This window comes from Chiloscyllium plagiosum, chromosome 23 (genome assembly GCF_004010195.1).
Source record: "Chiloscyllium plagiosum isolate BGI_BamShark_2017 chromosome 23, ASM401019v2, whole genome shotgun sequence".
Taxonomy (NCBI): domain Eukaryota; kingdom Metazoa; phylum Chordata; class Chondrichthyes; order Orectolobiformes; family Hemiscylliidae; genus Chiloscyllium; species Chiloscyllium plagiosum.
In genome coordinates, this window is record NC_057732.1 from 39,308,091 (window position 1) to 39,326,820 (window position 18,730).

An 18,730-nucleotide genomic window follows, 5' to 3' on the forward strand; every position below is an offset into this window, starting at 1 on the left:
CATTTAAAAGGCATCTGTATGGGTATATGAATAGGAAGGATTTAGAGAGATATAGGTCAAGTGCTGGCAAATGGGACTAGATTCGGATAGGATATCTGGTCGGCCATGGAAGAGTTGGATCAAAGGATCTGTTTCCATGCTGTACATCTAAGTGTGGTGCTGGAAAAGCACAGCAGGTCAGGAAGCCTCCAAGGAGCAGGAGAGTTGATGTTTTGGACATAAGCCCTTCATCAGGAACAAGGCAGAGTTACATGCTGGCAGCACAGGGTATATTGGTTGTAAGAGTCCAAAATATTGGAGAGTTTCAAGTCAGTTCCTTATCGGCAGGTACCCACAGTGTGTAAGTATTCACTATTTAGTACAAGTTAGAATAGCTCAATGTCTTTCCCATGCTGTCCTTATTAAATCATGGGAATGTATTGTTGAGATTAGAACACAATGGACATTATTAATGGAGAGGATAAGGAGCTGCAATTGTCTGTCCAACCAGTGTATCCAACATGAATGGTCCATATTGACATTCAAAGGTGGTCCAATTTCCAGCACTAGTACCCTTCATTTAGTTGTCAACAAAGTAGCATTATTGTTTTTCCAGCAGACATCACTGGTGTACTTATTTCCCAAGCATTTTAGCACCTGTATGACTGTTGAAGGACCTTGTACTGTTTGAGATTTTATTCTGAGCCTAACTTCTTGCATGTTATATTTAGTTTGCCTTTTTGTTTTTAGGCTACTTTTGTTGCTGACTGGAAGAACTCTAACCGTTACCCTGCTGTCATCTTGTTTTACGTAAATGCCTGTTTCTTCATTGGGAGCATTGGCTGGCTTGCACAATTCATGGATGGAGCACGGAAAGAGATTGTGTGCAAGGCAGATGGGACCATGCGACTTGGAGAGCCAACGTACATTTATTTTACTTTTTTTTTCTTGTGTGTCACACTCTCTTCTGACAGTGATTTTAGTCATGCATGGTCTTCTGAGGACATTTGCCTCCATATTCCAGTCATAAAGAATAAAATCTGTAGCAGAACTGAAAGATTATAAATGTCATAGCTGGGAACTCACTACCATAAGGATTAGTTCAAGTGAATAGATTTATGTATTTAAAGGGAAGCCAGATAAACATGAGTGAGAAAGGAATAGAAGGTTATGCTGAAAAGGATAGATAATTAGTCTGGGTAAATGTTTATGTGGTATATGTACACTGACATTGTTCAATTGGGCTGAATGGCCTATCAACACAACTCTATTGAAAACCAATAAGTGGTTGAGCACACAAAGGTTAGTAACTAAACGTTTATACGGTATTCTAAAAGAGGTATTGGTTTGTAAAGTTTACAGATAAATATGAGAAAAATTGCTGCTTGGAATCTAATATATTACCAAGACTGTTAGCGATTGATGGACTCGGACAAATTCAAAATCCATAAGCAGATGGATTCAGTCATTCATTTCATATGAAAGGAAATCTTCTGAGTCTCAGACTGAAACAATCCTACTGTTGTGGCCTTTTGTTCTCATTTGGAGAAGAGGCAGCTACAGGAAGACAGATAAATGTCTCAACAGATGTGATGCTTTGCATATTGAGTGGCCCAAACTGATGAAAGGGTTATGGTTTAAATATAAAGTTGCCAACTTTAATTGGATGTAATCCTGGAAGTTTCATCACCTGACTTCCAGAATCAAGGTCCTGCGTAGTCATCCAGTTTCTTTCCAGTATTTCTGTAATACAGAAAAATGACCAAAGAATACTTTTAAAACATAATTTGTTTTTCAGTTGCTGCTATGATTTGACTCTGGGGTTCTTTACAGCAGTGTCCAGAAAATTAATTTTCAGTTTCTGTAGAGCAACCCATTTTTGTAACAAAAAGGAAGTAATTTGTGTTAAGCTTTAGTTTGGTAGTGATTCTGATGTACTGTCAAATAGTTATCTCTCAATCAAATCAGGATCAACGGTTATCTGGTCAATATCACATTGGTAACCTCTTCCCACCTTACAGAAGTAACTCTACTTCAGAAGTATTTAATTTGCTTGAAAGCACTTTTAGAAATCCAAATGTAATAAATGGCACTAAATATATACAAGTGTTTAAAATCTGTAGCAGAACTGACTAAGAGATTATAAGATTAGATTATAACTGAGCGAGGGAAGCACGAAATATTTTTTGTCAGTATTCACACCAGAAAAAGACAATGTTGTCAAGGAGAATACTGAGATACAGGCTACTAAACTAGATAGAATTGAGGTTCACCAGGAGGAGGTGTTAGCAATTCTGGCAAGTGTAAAAATAGATAAGTTCTCTGGGCTTGATGGGATTTATCCTAGGATTCTCTGGGAAGTCCGGGAGGAGATTGCTGAGCCTTTGGCTTTGATCTTTGTCATCATTGTCTACAGGAATAGTGCCAGAAGACTGGAGGATAGCAAATGTTGTCCCATTGTTCAAGAAGGAGAATAGAGACAACCCTGGTAATTATAGACCAGTGAGCCTTCCTTCGGTTGTGGGTGAAGTGTTGGAAAAGATTATAAGAGGTAGGATTTATAATAATCTAGAAAGGAATAAATTAATTAGGGATAGTCAACACAGTTTTGTGAAGGGTAAGTCATGCCTCACAAACCTTATTGAGTTCTTTGAGAATGTGACCAAACAGGTGGATGAGGGTAAAGCGGTTGATGTGGTGAATATGGATTTCAGTACGGTATTTGATAAGGTTCCCCATGGTAGGCTATTGCAGAAAATACGGAGGCATGATATTGAGTGATTTAACAATTTTGATCAGAAATTGGCTAGCTGAAAGAAGAAAGAGGGTGGTGGTTGATGAGAAATGTTCATCCTGGAGTTCAGTTACTAGTGGTATATTGCAAGGATCTGTTTTAGGTCCACTGCTGTTTGTCATTTTTGTAAACAACCTGGATGAGGGCATAGAAGGATGGGTTGGTAAATTTGTGGATGACACTAATGCTGGTAGAGTTGTGGATAGTGCAGAAGGGTGTTGTAGATTACAGAAGGACATGGATAAGCTGAGAGCTGGGCTGATAGGTGGCAAATGGAGTTTAATGCAGAAAAGTGTGAGGTGGCTCACTTCAGAAGGAGCAACAGAAATGCAGAGTACTGGGATAATGGTAAGATTCTTGGTAGTGTAGATGAGCAGAGAGATCTCGGTGTCCGTGTACATAGATCCCTGAAAGTTACCACCCAGGTTGATAGGGTTGTTAAGAAGGCATACGGTGCGTTAGCTTTTATTAGTAGAGGGAATGAGTTTTGGAACCATGAGGTCATGCTGCAACTGTAAAAAAACTCTGGTGTGGCCACACTTGGAGGTTTGCGTACAATTCTGGTCACAGCATTACAGGAAGGATGTGGAAGATTTGGAAAGAGTTCAGATGAGATCTACTAGGATGTTGTCTGGTATGGAGGGAAGGTCTTACGAGGAAAGGCTGAGGAGCTTGAGGCTGTTTTCCTTGGAGAGAAGAAGGTTGAGAGGTGATTTAATTGAGACATACAAGATAATCAGGATTAGGTAGGGTGGACAGTGAGACCCTTTTTCCTTGGATGGTGATGGCTAGCATGAGGGGACACAGCTTTAAATTGAGGGGTGATAAATATAGGACAGATGTCAGAGGTAGTTTCTTTACTCAGTAGTAGAGGCATGGAACACACTGCTTGCACCTGTAGTAGACTCGCCAACTTTAAGGGCATTCAAATGGTCATTGGATAGTCATATGGAGGAAGTGGAATAGTGTAGGTTAGATGGGCTTCAGATTGGTTTCACAGGTCGGCACAAAATCGAGGACCAAGGGGCCTGTACTGTGCTGTTATGTTCTATGTTTTTTTTTTCTTCAATTCAGTAATAATACAGAAGGGATTTAAGTCTAACTGTATTCCGAGCTAATGTCCCAGCTTAGTGTTGTAGGTGACTTTGTTTGATCGTTCCTATTGGCTTGAGAATGTTCAACCCAAGCCAAGTGATTTACTCACATACAGCTGAACTATTTGGTTAAATGCACAATTGATAATTACTTTTCAATGTGAATTTAAGTAACTTTCAAAGAAAGACAAAATCATTGTAACTTTTTCAACAGTATTTATTGTATTTATTTACTGTTACATTTGGATGAGGAAAAAAATTTGATAGAAAACTGTTCAGGCCAGATAATCCTGTGATTGGTAAAAATAAAAGAGAAAAAACAACTGTGTATATAAAATAAGAATTTAAGCATAAAGAGTTATATTTACAAATTCTCCAGGTGTAGTCCATTGTGTTGGGTGAGATTCAAATAGCTCAGCACATACTGTGAATCAAACTTGGTCCATACAGGAGTAATTAAGACATTAGGCATCAAAAAATTACCCCCCCACACACACACACACACACACACACACACACACACACACCTCCCTTGACCCAGGTATAGCTCAGTGGAAAACACAGTTGCCTTGAATCACCACCTGATGATGATAACTGAAAGTCTCATTTCAGAGCTTTCAGCAGAAATTGTCAGCTGACACACCCAGTGCAGTACTGTTTTGTTGGAGATGCTATCTTTGAGAAAATTCTGAGACCTGCCCACCCTCTTGGATGAATGCAAAAGTCCTGTAGTGCTATTTTGAAAAAAGGGGGGATTGTCTTCCCTGGTGTCATAGCTGATATTTATCCTTCTACAAACATCATTTAAATAAGATACATTTCCTCGTTGATAACAGTGGCTACACTTTAAATGTATTCAATTAGCTGTTAAGTGCTTTGGGATGCCCTAAAGTGTTGAACAGAGCCATATAAATGCAATTCTCTTTTCTTTGTAATTTTATACATCATGGTTTGAATATATTAGATTCCCAGATTCACATGTCCAGACTGTGGCAGAAAGATCTCACTATAAACTGCTCTTTCTCTGACAGGTCCAATGAAACACTCTCCTGTGTTATAATATTCATTATAGTCTACTACTCTCTCATGTCTGGGGTGATCTGGTTTGTGATGCTGACCTACGCTTGGCACATGTCATTCAAGGCCCTCGGCACCACCTATCAGCCTCTTTCTGGAAAGACATCCTACTTCCATCTCGTCACTTGGTCAATCCCATTTATATTGACTGTCGCCATATTGGCTCTGGCACAGGTAATTCATGCTCCTATTGTGCTGTCCAGAAACTACAGGGATTGGTGGGATTGGCAGGAGAACAATGGTAACTAGGGTCTGGGAATGAAGGTTTTAAGGACCCTGTGATTTTATTTTGGGAGGAGGATGCTGGGAATGTAATGAACGTCAGAGATGTCATTGAGGATTGCAATAAGATTTGGAACAGGAGCCAAATTTAGAATGATGGTTGAGGAGCGAATTGTGATAAATTCATGTGGTCAGTAGATGATTGGTTCAAGGTGAAGGTACTGTAGAGTTACTGATTAAAATTGAGTGAAGATCTATTTCCAATAAATAAAATGAGAATAACCTTAACTTGTACATGGTCTGAGTCTACGAGTGAAGCGTTCCCTTTGGGATGATCATGCTACTATGATTATTTTGTTCTATAGGTGGATGGAGACTCGGTGAGTGGAATCTGCTTTGTTGGATATAAGAATTATCACTTCCGGGCAGGGTTTGTCCTGGCTCCAATTGGGCTTGTTCTGCTGGTTGGTGGCTATTTCCTTATAAGAGGTATGTATTATTGTATGAAAGGTAATGTCAGACCTTACAATTTTAGTCTTTGTTACCATTGTGTGCTTTACTTGTGCATCAGGTAGATGCAGTACAAAAGCAATCAATGCTATATCGGTTGATGGCTAGATCTCATTCTATGAAATCAGTTCCCAATGTTGGTTTGTGGTGACTGTGTACCTTTTGATTATTCTCCTTTTCCACAAGCAATAGGGTCTAACACTGACAAAATCAGCCAGTACCATTTGAGAGATAGGATTAACTTTTACTTGGAGAGACACAGATTAATTAAGCATAGACAGCATGGTATTGTTTCCTCCTAATTCAGTTTTTTGTAAAAGTAACAAGAAGGATTAAGGGTAGTGCAGTAGGTGTTGTCCACGTGGATTTGATAAGGCAGTTGACTCCACATGGCAGGCTAGTCAAAAATGTAAAAGGCCTTGAAATACTGGGGAACAAGACCAGCTGAATTTAAAATTAGCTCAGCAACAAGAAACAATAGGTAATGGTCAATGGATATTTCTGTGAAAGGAAAGTAATTTCCATGGTGTTCTACAGGGATCAGTGTTAGATCTTTTGTTTATTGTACATGATAGTGATTTGGGAACTTTGATGACATAATATCAAGTCATGTAGTCACTAGTACAGTGGATAACTGTCAACTCTACAATGATATCAATGGTCTGATTTGAGTGAGTGGAATTGTGGCAAAAGAAATTCAGTTTGGAGATGTATGAGCTTATGCATATGATGAGCACATAATAAATGGAAGGCCATTAAAGGGGTAAAGGAACTGGGAGATCTTGGGAGTGCATGCCCACATGTGGCAGGAGAGATTGATATAGTGTTATGGAGGCGTATAGAATACTTTATTGGATAATGTTGTCAGGAAAATATTACCACGCTCAGATAGATAGTGGGTCAAACACAGTTTATTGACAAAAGTTTTTGGGAGAAGTCAAGTCCACAAAGAGGTGCCTGGACTTCTCATCGAATACAGCTTGGGCTGGTTTATTTATGCAATTTTATGAATCTACAAGTTACATGTACATTTTGCAAGAAACTGTCTTTGTTCCCGATCGTTCTTATCAGCAGATGTTCCAGCTTGATAGCTTTTGTCTTCCTTGATTTGTACACCAGGTGTTAATTGCTGCACTCACAAGCTCTTCCACAAGTGCGTCCTTGGCCATTATCCTCCTTGATTTGATTTGCTGCACTTCCATTCACAAGTTACAAATCTCATGCTCATTTTGTGATTCACTCGCATTATTACAGATAACTATGGAGTCTTCCTGAGGTATTACCATGTGTTAATTACATTGTTACAAATCTTAAATATTAACTCTTTACTCTCCATCTTCAGATAAGGTATAAAACACGAAAGCAGACATAATTATTGTGTACAGTTCTGATCGTCACACTACCAGAAGGCTTTGGAGAGCGTACAGAAAAGATTTACTAGGACGTTGCCTGGATTGGGGGATTTTAGCTGTAAAGAAAGGTTGGAGAGTCACAATAGCAGTATTCAGGAATGACCTGGACAAATACATGAATAGGAAGAGAATAGAGGGATATGGATCCTGTAAGTGAAGACCATTTTAATATGGAAGGGCAAAATATGTTGGTGCAGGCTTGGGGGGCCTGTTCCTGTGCCGTATTATTCTTTGTGATGCTGGAATAGTATATAAATGCTGTTTAGGCCACAGCTGGAATAGTGTGTTCATTTCTGGTCATTGCATGACAAGAAGGACACCTTTGCTGAGTAATGAGATTTACATGACTGTTGCCAGAGCTTAAAGATTTCAGCTATGAGGAAAAGTAAGATAGGATAGGGTTGTTTTCCTTCAATAAGAGGAGGTTGAGAAGTATCCAAAATTATGGAAGTCCAACATAGGGTAATAGGAAAGATCTGTTTCCCTGAGCAAATAAGTAGCTTACCAAGCGGTATATATTTAATACAATGAGTAGAAGGATAAGAGGAAGCATGAGGAAAATCGTTTTCAACTATTGTATGTTGCATGAATACCATTTGTTGCCTGGTTTAGTGGTGGAACAGAAAAGACACCTATTGGATTCAAAATGTTAACTCAGCTTCTGTCCCCACAGATGCTGCCAGATCTGCTGAGTTTCTCCAGCAATTTCTGTTTCCACTATGCTTTATGTTCTGTAACTTTTTTATTCATTTCCAGTTTTTAGTAGTTGCAGTTACTTTTAAATAAAATGCTAGAATTCATTATTACCGCAGAAATAACAAGAGATTTAGAGAAGTTTAACACAATCAAATAGAGTCAAGAGTCACTATTATTTGGTAAAAGGAAAATCATTTTTAAAGGATTTGCTAAAGTTCCTGGAGAATTTAACAAGCAGAATTGATAAAGTGGAACCAGTAGATGCGGCTTATTTGGATTTCCAGAAGGCAATTGATGAGGTGCACATAATGAGGTGCTCAAGATTGAAGCTCACGTATAGGGATATTGTATTAGCATGGATTGAAAATTGGTTAATATACAGAAGACAGAGTTGAGATTAATGGAGCATTTTCTTTTTGGAAAGACATAACTTAGAGTGCCACTGGGCTCAGTTCTAGGGGTTCAAATATTTACAATCTATAAGAATGACTTGGATGAAGGGACAGAGTGTAACGTATCCAAATTTGTTGTTGTTAGAAAAGTAGATGGGAGGGCATGTTGGGATGAAGACATAAAGAATCATAAAGTAAAATTTTGCGTCCTGTATTTAAGGAAGGATGTTCTGGCCTTGAAAAGGATCCTAAGAATGAAGGGCTTGTCATATGAAGAGCACTTGAGGACTCTAGGTCTGTACTCGATGGAATTTAAATAATGGAGGTATCTCATTGAAACTGACAGTATGCTGACAGGCCTGGTTAGAGTGGACATAGAGAAGATGTTCCCATTAGTAGGAGAGACTAGGGTGCAGGACACAGACTCAGAGTGAAGGGGTGACCTTTTAGCACTGAGATGAGGAGAAATTTCTTCAGCTATAGGGTGGTGAATCTGTGGAACTTGTTGCTGCATAAGACTGTGGAGGCCAAGTCATTGAGTGTCTTTAAGACTGAGATAAATTGATTCCCTTACTAATTAAGAATCTAAGGTTAGGGAAAAAAGGCAGGAGATGGGGTTGAGAAACATATTAGCCATGATCAAATGGCAGAGCAAACTCAAACTGCTGATTGGCTTAATCCTGCTCCTGTATTGCAGTGATTATAGTGTCAGGCCAGGTGGATACTATAGAAAATCAGTTTCCTGATTGGGTTGTTAATCCAGTCCAACAGAGACCCCTGACTGAGAGCTAGCTCTAAGACAGCTGGATCAGTGTCGAGTTTCTGCGTGTAAATAAGGGTGACTTGGTGATGGTACACCAGCTTCTGTAGAGTTACTTCAGTGGTGACGAGAGCAAAGCATGCTCCTGAAGAAATTGCTTACAACAGTCATTTCTGAATTGGGGTAAGCATTTCTGGCATTATGTTGTTATTTGGGAAGCTTGACTCGTCCGATCCTGCCATTGAAGACTGGGACCAGTATGTAGAAAGATTGCATTTTTTTTTCTGGACAAAGAATATTGGGGCAGATGAAAAGCAACAATTAATTCTTCTGACAGCTTGTGGAGCCCCAGTTTTTAAGAGCTTAACTTTCCCTGAGGCAGCAGATACTAAAAGCCTTCGATAGTTGATCGATTTAGTTAAGGAATATTATGACCCCAAGCCATTCTAATTCTGAGTTGCTTTTGTTTTTACTTGGCAACTCAAGAACCAAGGGAATCTGTAGGGATGTTTGACTAGCTTAAGATGACTATCATAGGCATGTGATTTGGGTTTAACCCTTACTGAGATGCTAAGAGACCATTTGATATATTGGATTAATGATGTAACCACGCAAAGTGCCTACTAGCTGAAGCCCAACTGGATTTCACATAGACACTATAACTGGTTTTACCATTGGAAAATGCTGCAAGTAGAGCATATGAGTTGCAGGGTATTTTGATGGAATTGGACATGCTTGCCAGTCCCACTGTGCTTGAAGAATACTACCTGAGTGAAAGCAATTGCATAACCTCACTCAGAACATATAGAACATAGAAAAGTACAGTACAGAACAGGTCCGAAGATTATTCCTAATCTAAAATAAAATAACCTAACCTACACATCCTCAATTCACTGCTGTCTATATGCATGTCCAGCAGTTGCTTAAATGTCCCTAGTGACTGCTTCCACCACCACCATTGGCAATACATTCCATGCATTCACAACTCTGTGTAAAGAACGTACCTCTGACTCTCGTAACACTTATAGCTATGACCCCTCGTGCCAATCAATCTCACCCAGGGGAAAAGTCTCTGGTTATTGACTCTATCCATGCCTCTTGTTACCTTGTATACCTTGATCAGGTCACCTCTTTTCCTCCTTCTCTCCAGAGAGAAAAGTCCGAGCTTAGTTAACCTCTTTGTAAGACAAGCCTTCCAGTATAGGTAGCATCATGGTAAACCTTCTTTGCACCCTCTCCAAAGCCTCGTATCTTTGCTATAATAGGGCGACCAGAACTGGACACAATATTCCAAGTGTGGTCTCACCCCAGGATTTTGTAGAGCTGCAGCAAAACCTCGCGGCTCTTAAACTCGATCCCCCTGTTAATGAAAGCCAAAACACCATATGCTTTCTTAACAACTCAATCCACTTGGGTGGCAACTTTGAGGGATCTTGAACGCCAAGGTCCCTCTGTTCCTTCACACTGTAAAGAATCCTGTCTTTAACCTTACATTTACCATTGAAGTTCAACCTTCCAAAATGCACCACTTCACATTTATCCAGGTTGAACTCCATCCGCCATTTCTCAGCCCAGCTCTGCATCCTGTCCATGTCGTGCTGCAGGCTGCAATAGCCCTCGATACGATCAACGGTACCTCCAACCTTTAGTGTCATCAAAATTTACTAACTCACCCCTCAACCTCCTCATCCAAGTCATTTATGAAAACTACAAAGAGCAGAGGCCCAAGAACAGAGCCCTGCGGGATACCACTCACCACTGACCTCCAGGCAGAGTACTTTGCATTAACATCCACTCTCTGCTTTCTATCAGCCAACCAATTCTGAATCCAGATAGCCAAATCTCCCTGTATCCCATACTTCCTGACTTTATGAGCCTACCATGGGGAACCTTATCAAATCCTGAACAGAAGGACTCTAACTCCACAGCAAAACCCCAAAACAAAGCCAAGCCTTAGCCAAACTTTAGGATCCAGACCAGCAAACCACTTTTGTCGCTGCTAGTATGCAGACTTGAGACAGCAAAGGAGTTCCACCAGAACGAAATTGAGTAAGAGAACTCATAGGCTGGTATCCAGGAGAGTGCACACCCTAGAAAGTCTACCTGTATCTGGTTTGGAACAGTTACATTGGTTCTGATTTGAATATGCTAAGCAACCAAAATAAATGTCTGGTTAAATGGTCATCTAGTTCTAATGGAGGTCAATACCAATGTGGCCATTACAGTGATTACTTCGCTCTGGACTCGAACCCTTAAGTTTGTGTAAGATCTCAGCTAGACTGAGAACTTATACCATGGATCTAGGTTAAGGGTTTACAGATTAAGGGTAGAACTTCGGTTCTGGTTTCTTAAAGAGTAGCAATTGTTTCAGTTGCCACTGATTATAGTGAAAGGCACGGACACAAACCTTTTTAATGGGGCAAAATTGGTTGAGAAAGATTCCCCTTGATTGGCTCAATATTTTTCGAATAGAAAATAACTGCCTGAGTGAAATCCGAACTAAATACCCAGAAGGTCTAGGGACTATCAAAGGAGCCAAAGCCACCTTGCACGTTGACCAGGAAGCAATTTCACGATTCTGCAAGTCCTATCCAGTGCCTTACATACACAAGTGGAGATAGAAATCAGAAGACTGGAAAGTGAAGAAAACCAGTCCAGTTTGCAGAATGGGCAGCACCAGTCATCCTGATTGCAAAGCTTGACAGGTCTGTTCGCCTTTTTGTGGGGATTTTAAATACACAGTAAACTACTTTTTTTGCAGCTGGTTAAATACCCATTCCTTTGCTTAGAGGATTTATACACAAAGTTGGCATGGGGAGCTGTCCTTCACAAAGCTGGATGTGAGCCATGCGTACTTGCAAATTGCAGTTAGATGAGGATCCCTAGAAGTATGCTACAATTAATACCCATAAGAGTTTGTATCAATATACAAGACTGCTATTTGGGTATTGTCAATCTGTGCAATATTTCAGCAGATGAAGGTGAACATTTTACAAGATTGCCATTTAGCTAAATGATGTGGTACTAACAGTGAAGCCCAATAAGAAGCACTTGGACAGAGTCCTGAGACATTTCTCCAAGGTGGGTGTATGCCTTAAGAGGGAAAATTGTGTGTTCCAGGCACCCCAAATGACCTACTTGGGCTAGAGAGTGTCCCGACTCCCACGTCTGTACCAGGGTGTAGGTTTATTCTTTTCCTGGTCAATTATTACAGTATGTTCATACATAACCTGGCATCCATCCTGGCAGCTTTGCATAAACTTCAAAGAAAGGGTCAGCCCTGGAAATGGTCATGTAGCCAAGCTATAGCTTTCAGGGAAATGAAGAAACAGCTATCATCGTCTAAGGTGTTGGCACACTATGATCCTGAGCAAGATCAAGTATTGACATGGTGCCTCCCCATAGGTACTGGGGTAATATTAGCTCACGGGTGACCCAGTGTAGAGGAATGCCCAATAGTGTATGAACATAGAACAATACAGCGCAGAACAGGCCCTTCGGTCCTCGATGTTGCGCCAACCTGTGAACTATACTCCGCTCGTCCCCCTACACTATCCCAAAATCATCCATGTGCTTATCTAAGGATTGTTTAAATCTCCCAAATGTGGCTGAGTTGACAACATTAGTAGGTAGGGCATTCCACACCCTTACCACTCTCTGCGTAAAGAACCTGCTTCTGACATCAGTCTTAAATCTATCACCCCTCAATTTGTAGTTACATCCTCTCGTACAAGCTGACGTTATCATCCTAGGAAAAAGTCTTTCACTGTCTACCCTATCTAATCCTCTGATCATCTTGTATGTATCTATCAAATTCCCCCTTTAGCCTTCTTCTTCTTTCCAATGAGAACAGATCCAAGTCTCTCAGCCTTTCCTCATAAGACCTTCCCTTCAAATCAGGCAACATCCTGGTAAATCTCCTCTGCAACTTTTCCAATGCTTCCACATCCTTCCTGTAATGGTACACAATATTCCAAGTGTGGCCGCACCAGCGTTTTGTATAGTTGCAGCATGATATTGCAGCTTCAGAGCTCAATCCCTCTACCAATGAAACTTAACACACCGTATGCCTTCTTAACAGCACTATCCACCTGGGTGGCAACTTTCAGGGACCTATGCACATGGACTCTAAGATCCTTCTGCACATTAATACTACCAAGAATGCCTACAGGACTTTGGCTAATGCAAAGTGTAAAAACGTCAGATGGAGAAGGAAGGTTTTGCGGTCAAATTTGGATTCAGGACGTTCCACCAATACATTTACGGACATAAATTTGTAATAATAACGGACCACAAATCCCTGCTAAGTCTCCTTAAAGATGACAAGGCAGTGCTGCACGTAGTTTCAGTCTGAATTATTGCAACACCGTCCAAGAGGCCAAGTAGTGAGTGCAGATGCATTGAGCCCATGTACTGCCACTGGAAGAGTCCATAACGGTTTTAAAATTTTCTGGATATGCTTCCAGTCACAGCTGACAATATCAGATTTTAGACGCAGTGGATCCAGTCCTAGCAAAACTGAAACAACTGGTAGTGATGGGGAATCCAAAGGGCTGTCACAACCAGAACTGAAACATTTTTGGACCCAGAGAGACCAGATCATAGTAGGAGACAGCATTTTATTATGGAGAGCAAGAGTGATTGTCGTGAGCAAAGGTTTCTGCCAGATAGTGGCTAAACTCCACGTGGGTCATCCAAGTGTTTCCAAAATGAAAATGTTGGTGCGAAGTTATGTCTGCTGGCCAGGACTGGGTTCAGACATAGCCGCATTGGTTTAGCATTGCCCTGTGTGCCAGCAAGGACAGAAATTACTGCCACCAGCTCCCCCAAACTTGTGGGAATGCTAAGTAAACACTGGAATCAGTTACACATAGTCTATGCAGGTCATTTCATGGGCTCAATGTTCTTAGTCATTGTGGATGCCCACGTAAAGCGATTGGATGTGCGTAGAGTTCATTTGTCAAACACTGGGATGACGACAGAAAAACTGCATGCATCGTTTGCAAAACACGGACTCCTGGAAGTGTTGGTCACAGGTAACAGGCCATCATTTGCTAGAGGCAATTTGAATATTTCCTAAAGTTGAATGGCATTTGAATTATAAGGCCATACCATCTGTCATCCAATGGTCAGGCAGAAAGAGCAGTCCAAAGTTTGAAGGCAGGTTTAAAGAAACAGCCTACAGATTCACTAGAATAACAACACAAAAAGAGACTGCAAAAAAGATCCTGAACTTCCAGTTGCTTGCCACTTCAACAACACCCTGTTCCCTGGCCAACATCTGTCTCAAGCTTGCTGCAGTGCTCCAGTGCAGCTCAGCGCAAGCTGGAAGAACAACAACTCACTTTCTGCTTGAGGATCCTGCAGCCTTCTGGACTCCGAATTCAACAACGTTAGGATTGAGCTCTCCCATGTCCTTACCCCTACCCCACACATCAGGCCTTGTTATCATACCAATGTTTGCTATTACACACGATGCATTGTTAGCCACTAACAGTCCCCATTCATAGCTATTCACCCACTTAAACAGTTTGTTATCCACTCCTTTGTCTGTCCAAATGCTCTTCTCTCTCCTTGGGCTCTATCCCTTCCTATTATTTAATCCTTATCCCCTCCTGTCATCCTATCTTCTTCACATAAACCAACATTTTACAACTTACCTTCAGGTCTCAGGAAGGGTCAGTTGACTTGAAATATTAACTTTGATTTCTCTCCACAGATGCTACCAGATTTGCTGAGCTTTTCCAGCAATTTTTGTTCTTTATTTATAGCAAGCCCAGTTTGTTCTTCTTTTCTCACCAGACACCAAGGTGTCCTAGTTCCTGCTTGATTGTAGGACTACTACTCATGCAACTACAGGGATAGTTCCAGTAGAGTTGCTAATGGATAGAAGACTCCCCAGTGGTTTAAATCTGATCTTCTCGAACTTGGGAGAGAGGGTGAAACAGTATCTGGAATGCCAATACCAGACACTAGACTCTGCTAAGCGAGAGAGAGATAGGAATGAAGTTTGGTGTAGGAACCACAGGAATGGCCCTGTACAGGTAAGAGGCATGGTTGATGTGAGGTCAGGTCCAGTGACATACAAGATTCAAGTAGGTGCGATGGTCCTAAACAAGCACATAGACCATATCTGAGACAGAGTTTGTGGAATGACTTGGTGCTTAAATATTCTAGGAGGAGCTACAAGAAAAAGAACAGGCCTGTGCCCTATGACTCAGAGGGGGTGGGGTGTAGTGATTGTAATGAGGTCAGTCAGATGGACCTCATAGAATGAGAGTTCCCCTGATTATGGTTGTTAATCTGAGTCCTGGCTGGCAGATAAGAACAGGAGTGTTCTGTGGCGCTGTGGAGTCCGTGGACCATGTATATATTGGGTGTGGGCGTTTGCACTCCCTTTTTGATTTCCTTAAAAACCTTCTCCTCTGTTTTTGGCTGCACTTCAGTCCCACGCTCCTGATCTTTGGGCACCCGGTACGGAGGAGGGAGGGCAGGTCTGAAGACCTCCTCGTGGGTCTGCTCCTGGGCCTGGCCAAACTGGCCATCAACAGGTCCAAGCAGCGGGCCGTGGAGGGGGTCGTTAGGGCCGACTGCCTGCCCCTCTTCCGCGGTTACGTTAGAGCCCGGGTGTCCTTGGAGAAGGAGCATGCGGTGTCGACCAACACCCTGGAGTTGTTCAGGGAGAGGTGGGCGCCGCAGGGAGTGGATGGAAACTGAATAAAGATTCATGCACCTTGTGTCTCACACTTGCACACACACGACATGGGTGCTGGGGAAAAAATAAGTACTACCGCGGTAATGTGGGGAAAAAAAACAGGAGTGTCAGACATCCTGAAACCCTGAGTGCTGGTTCTGAGGGAGCTAGATCAATGTCAAGGACTTTACACATGTAAGTAAAGGGTGACTTGGTGATGGGATATTGGCCCCTGTGGAGTTAATTCATATATGGTTAATCTGCAAGGGGATACAGTTGTCGGAGTGTGTGGGATGGAAAAGACTTGGCAGATGAAGCTTAATATAGGAAAGTGTGAGGTCATGTACTTTAGAAGGAAGAATAACAAAGCAAACTATTGTTTTAATGGAGACAGTCTCCTCAAAGAAAAAGCAGCAGAGAGGGATCTGCGTGTCCTTGTGTATGAAACACAAAATGTTAGCATGCAGGTGCATCAAATAATTAAGACGACAAATGGAATTTAGGCCTTTTATTTGCTAATCAGTTGAAGTTTAAAAACATGGAAGTCTTGTCACAACTGTACAGAACATTGGTGAGGCCACACTTGGAGTACCATATATGATTTGGGCCCCCGTATTTAAGAATTTATACTGTGGCCTTGAGGCAGTTCAATAGAGATTAAAGAGGATGATTCCTGGCTCAAAGGGGTTGACTCATCAAGAATGGCTGACCAAGTTAGTCCTTTATTCATTTGAATTTAGAAGAATGAGAGGTGATCTGAGGAGGCTTGACAGTGTAAGTTTTAAGATGTTTCCACTAGAATAAAATCTTGAACTAATAAAAGGGGACATTCATTGAAAACTGCAAAGGAATTTCTTCTGTCTTATGGTAATGAATGTCTGGAATTCGTCACCTCACAATTATGGAAGCTAGATCACTGAAAATATTTAGAGGAGAAAGATAGATTTTTGAAATATTAGAAAAGTGAGGGTTTAAGGAGCTGGCACTAAAAAGGAGTTGAGGTCTGGGGCAGATCAGCCATGAATTTATAGAATGGTGGGGCAGGCTTGAGGAGCTGAATAGCGTCCTCCTGCTCCTGTTTCTTGTGTTCTTACATTCTAAATGTTGCAGACTCATTTCAGTTGCCTACTATTTCTTTTACAGGTGTCATGACTCTATTTTCAATTAAAAGTAACCATCCTGGGCTCCTGAGTGAGAAAGCAGCCAGTAAAATCAATGAAACAATGCTGCGTCTTGGTAAGGGCTTGGCAGCATGAGACTCACCTCTTTATATTCAAAAACTATGTTAATTCTCTGCTGTGTAACTTGAATTTTCCACTATTTGGCATATAACCTCGGTTGTCAGCATGCCAGAAATTAAATATTTGCTGGAATGCACTGCCAGAGGAGTTGGTGAAGGCAGATACAATAGCAACTTTAAGAGGCTTTTTGACAGATATATGTATTGGCAGGGAATAGAGGGATATGAAGAGCAAAGAGGCAAAAGGTTTTTAGTTTAGAAAGGCATTATGTGTTGGTGCAGTCTTGGCGGGGCTTATAGTGCCTTTAAGAAATGTGTTCTGACCTGTTTCTCTTGCAGAGGGGTGTTGTCACAGTCGTGCTGAAATTACTCCTTCAGGTAGTTTATAAACAGCTTTGAGTTCTTCCTGGGTGTTTCCTTTTAAGATAAAAGAATCCTGAGTGGGGGGAATCAGGCTCACATAGACCCAAAAGGACTTTAGTTTTGCTTCAGTTGGTAGGTTTTGCTGGCTGCTGGAGCTGAAAGCTTGAATTTACTGCAGCTAAAGTGAAGTATTAGAGAGGCTTCCTCTTTTTAAAAAAAGTAATCAAAAGGACAGATTGTTTCTTTGAGTTTCCTTTCTACTGGACTGAATTGCCTTTGCCAAGGATGTGTTTATGAGATGCTGCCTGTATTGGACCAGTTGATGATTTGTGGTTATATGATACATTATCTTGTTAAGTATTTCAATAAAGTTATGCCAGTTCTTCATTTTGTGGTATTTTAACTGTGTTGTAAGAACAAAGTGTGCTTTGATTTTAGTGGTGGACTAATCAAATCATATCTGAAACACAGAACCTTAAACCTTTTAAAAGTATAAAAGTTAGGGTCTAGGCTATCTTCATAATATACTATAGGAGGTCTGCTCTGGTCCAGAACACTCTGCTGTAGTGTTTATTGTTCTTTATTCATCTCCAGCACTTTGCCTGGAGCAAAATCAGGAAAAAAGTTTTTTAAAAAAAAATGTCTTTGAACATTTTTATTGATTAATTATTTTATTGGAAATTAGTAGAAAAGGCTTTTGACAACTTCATGACTAATTCAGTTGGTTTGCAGTGAGCTTGTTTGCTGTCCAGTTGACTGTGGGATTGAAATGGAGCACGAACCAATGACATGGATTGAGAACAGGTGGACATATTGTGAAACTGGCAGAATTGGGAAACCTATGTGATTACCATTTGAATGAGGAGGCAACCAATTTAAGGATGTTGCTTGATAAATGTTTGGTTGCCATTTTATTCAGAGTGGTATGAATGGAATTCGGCAAAAGCCATGTTTAGGTGTGTATTTCTAGCAAAATGTTCCTATTTTTTCACTTGCCCTGTTTAGACACAGATTAGGGCTGTCAATCTTCCAGGATTATCCTGTGGACTGCAGAAATTAAAGATTAATCTCCCAGCCACTTGCTCCAGCAGTTCCAGAGAGGAAAAAAAAAGACACACAAATGAATTTTCACACATTTGGTTATTGCTATAAAAATATTAGCTTGAAGGTTGCTTGACAGTGAAGAATTATTCAATTGATATCGAAGAGTTAATTACATTTCTGATTGGATTTGAGAAGGCAAAGTGCTGTGTGAAGATGGATGGAGTTGGGATGATTGTATAGAGATACCTCAAGGAATATGTCCAACCAGATCTAGCAACCCCAAACGGCACTTTTTTGATGGTATAGGTGACACAATTTGTTCCTACTTCTAAGATATTTTGTTCCTGTTTCCTCCATGCTCTACTTATTCTCCCTATCCTGCAGCTTGTTCTTAAGCTTCCAGCACTATCATCATGGGACTGGCTGCTGGAGATAACCAATATATTAAGGTAT

At 40.9% G+C, this 18,730-nt stretch overlaps 1 protein-coding gene across 1 annotated transcript in view; it reads left to right on the plus strand.

Moving 5' to 3' along the window:
• smo (smoothened, frizzled class receptor) overlaps nucleotides 1-18,730 on the plus strand; it is a 39,352-nt gene that overhangs the window by 6,844 nt on the left and 13,778 nt on the right. Inside the window, exons 4-7 of the mRNA XM_043713986.1 lie at nucleotides 730-902; nucleotides 4,899-5,118; nucleotides 5,532-5,655; nucleotides 16,774-16,866. Coding sequence (XP_043569921.1) covers nucleotides 730-902; nucleotides 4,899-5,118; nucleotides 5,532-5,655; nucleotides 16,774-16,866 — 610 coding nt within the window. The remainder of the gene's footprint in view (nucleotides 1-729; nucleotides 903-4,898; nucleotides 5,119-5,531; nucleotides 5,656-16,773; nucleotides 16,867-18,730) is intronic.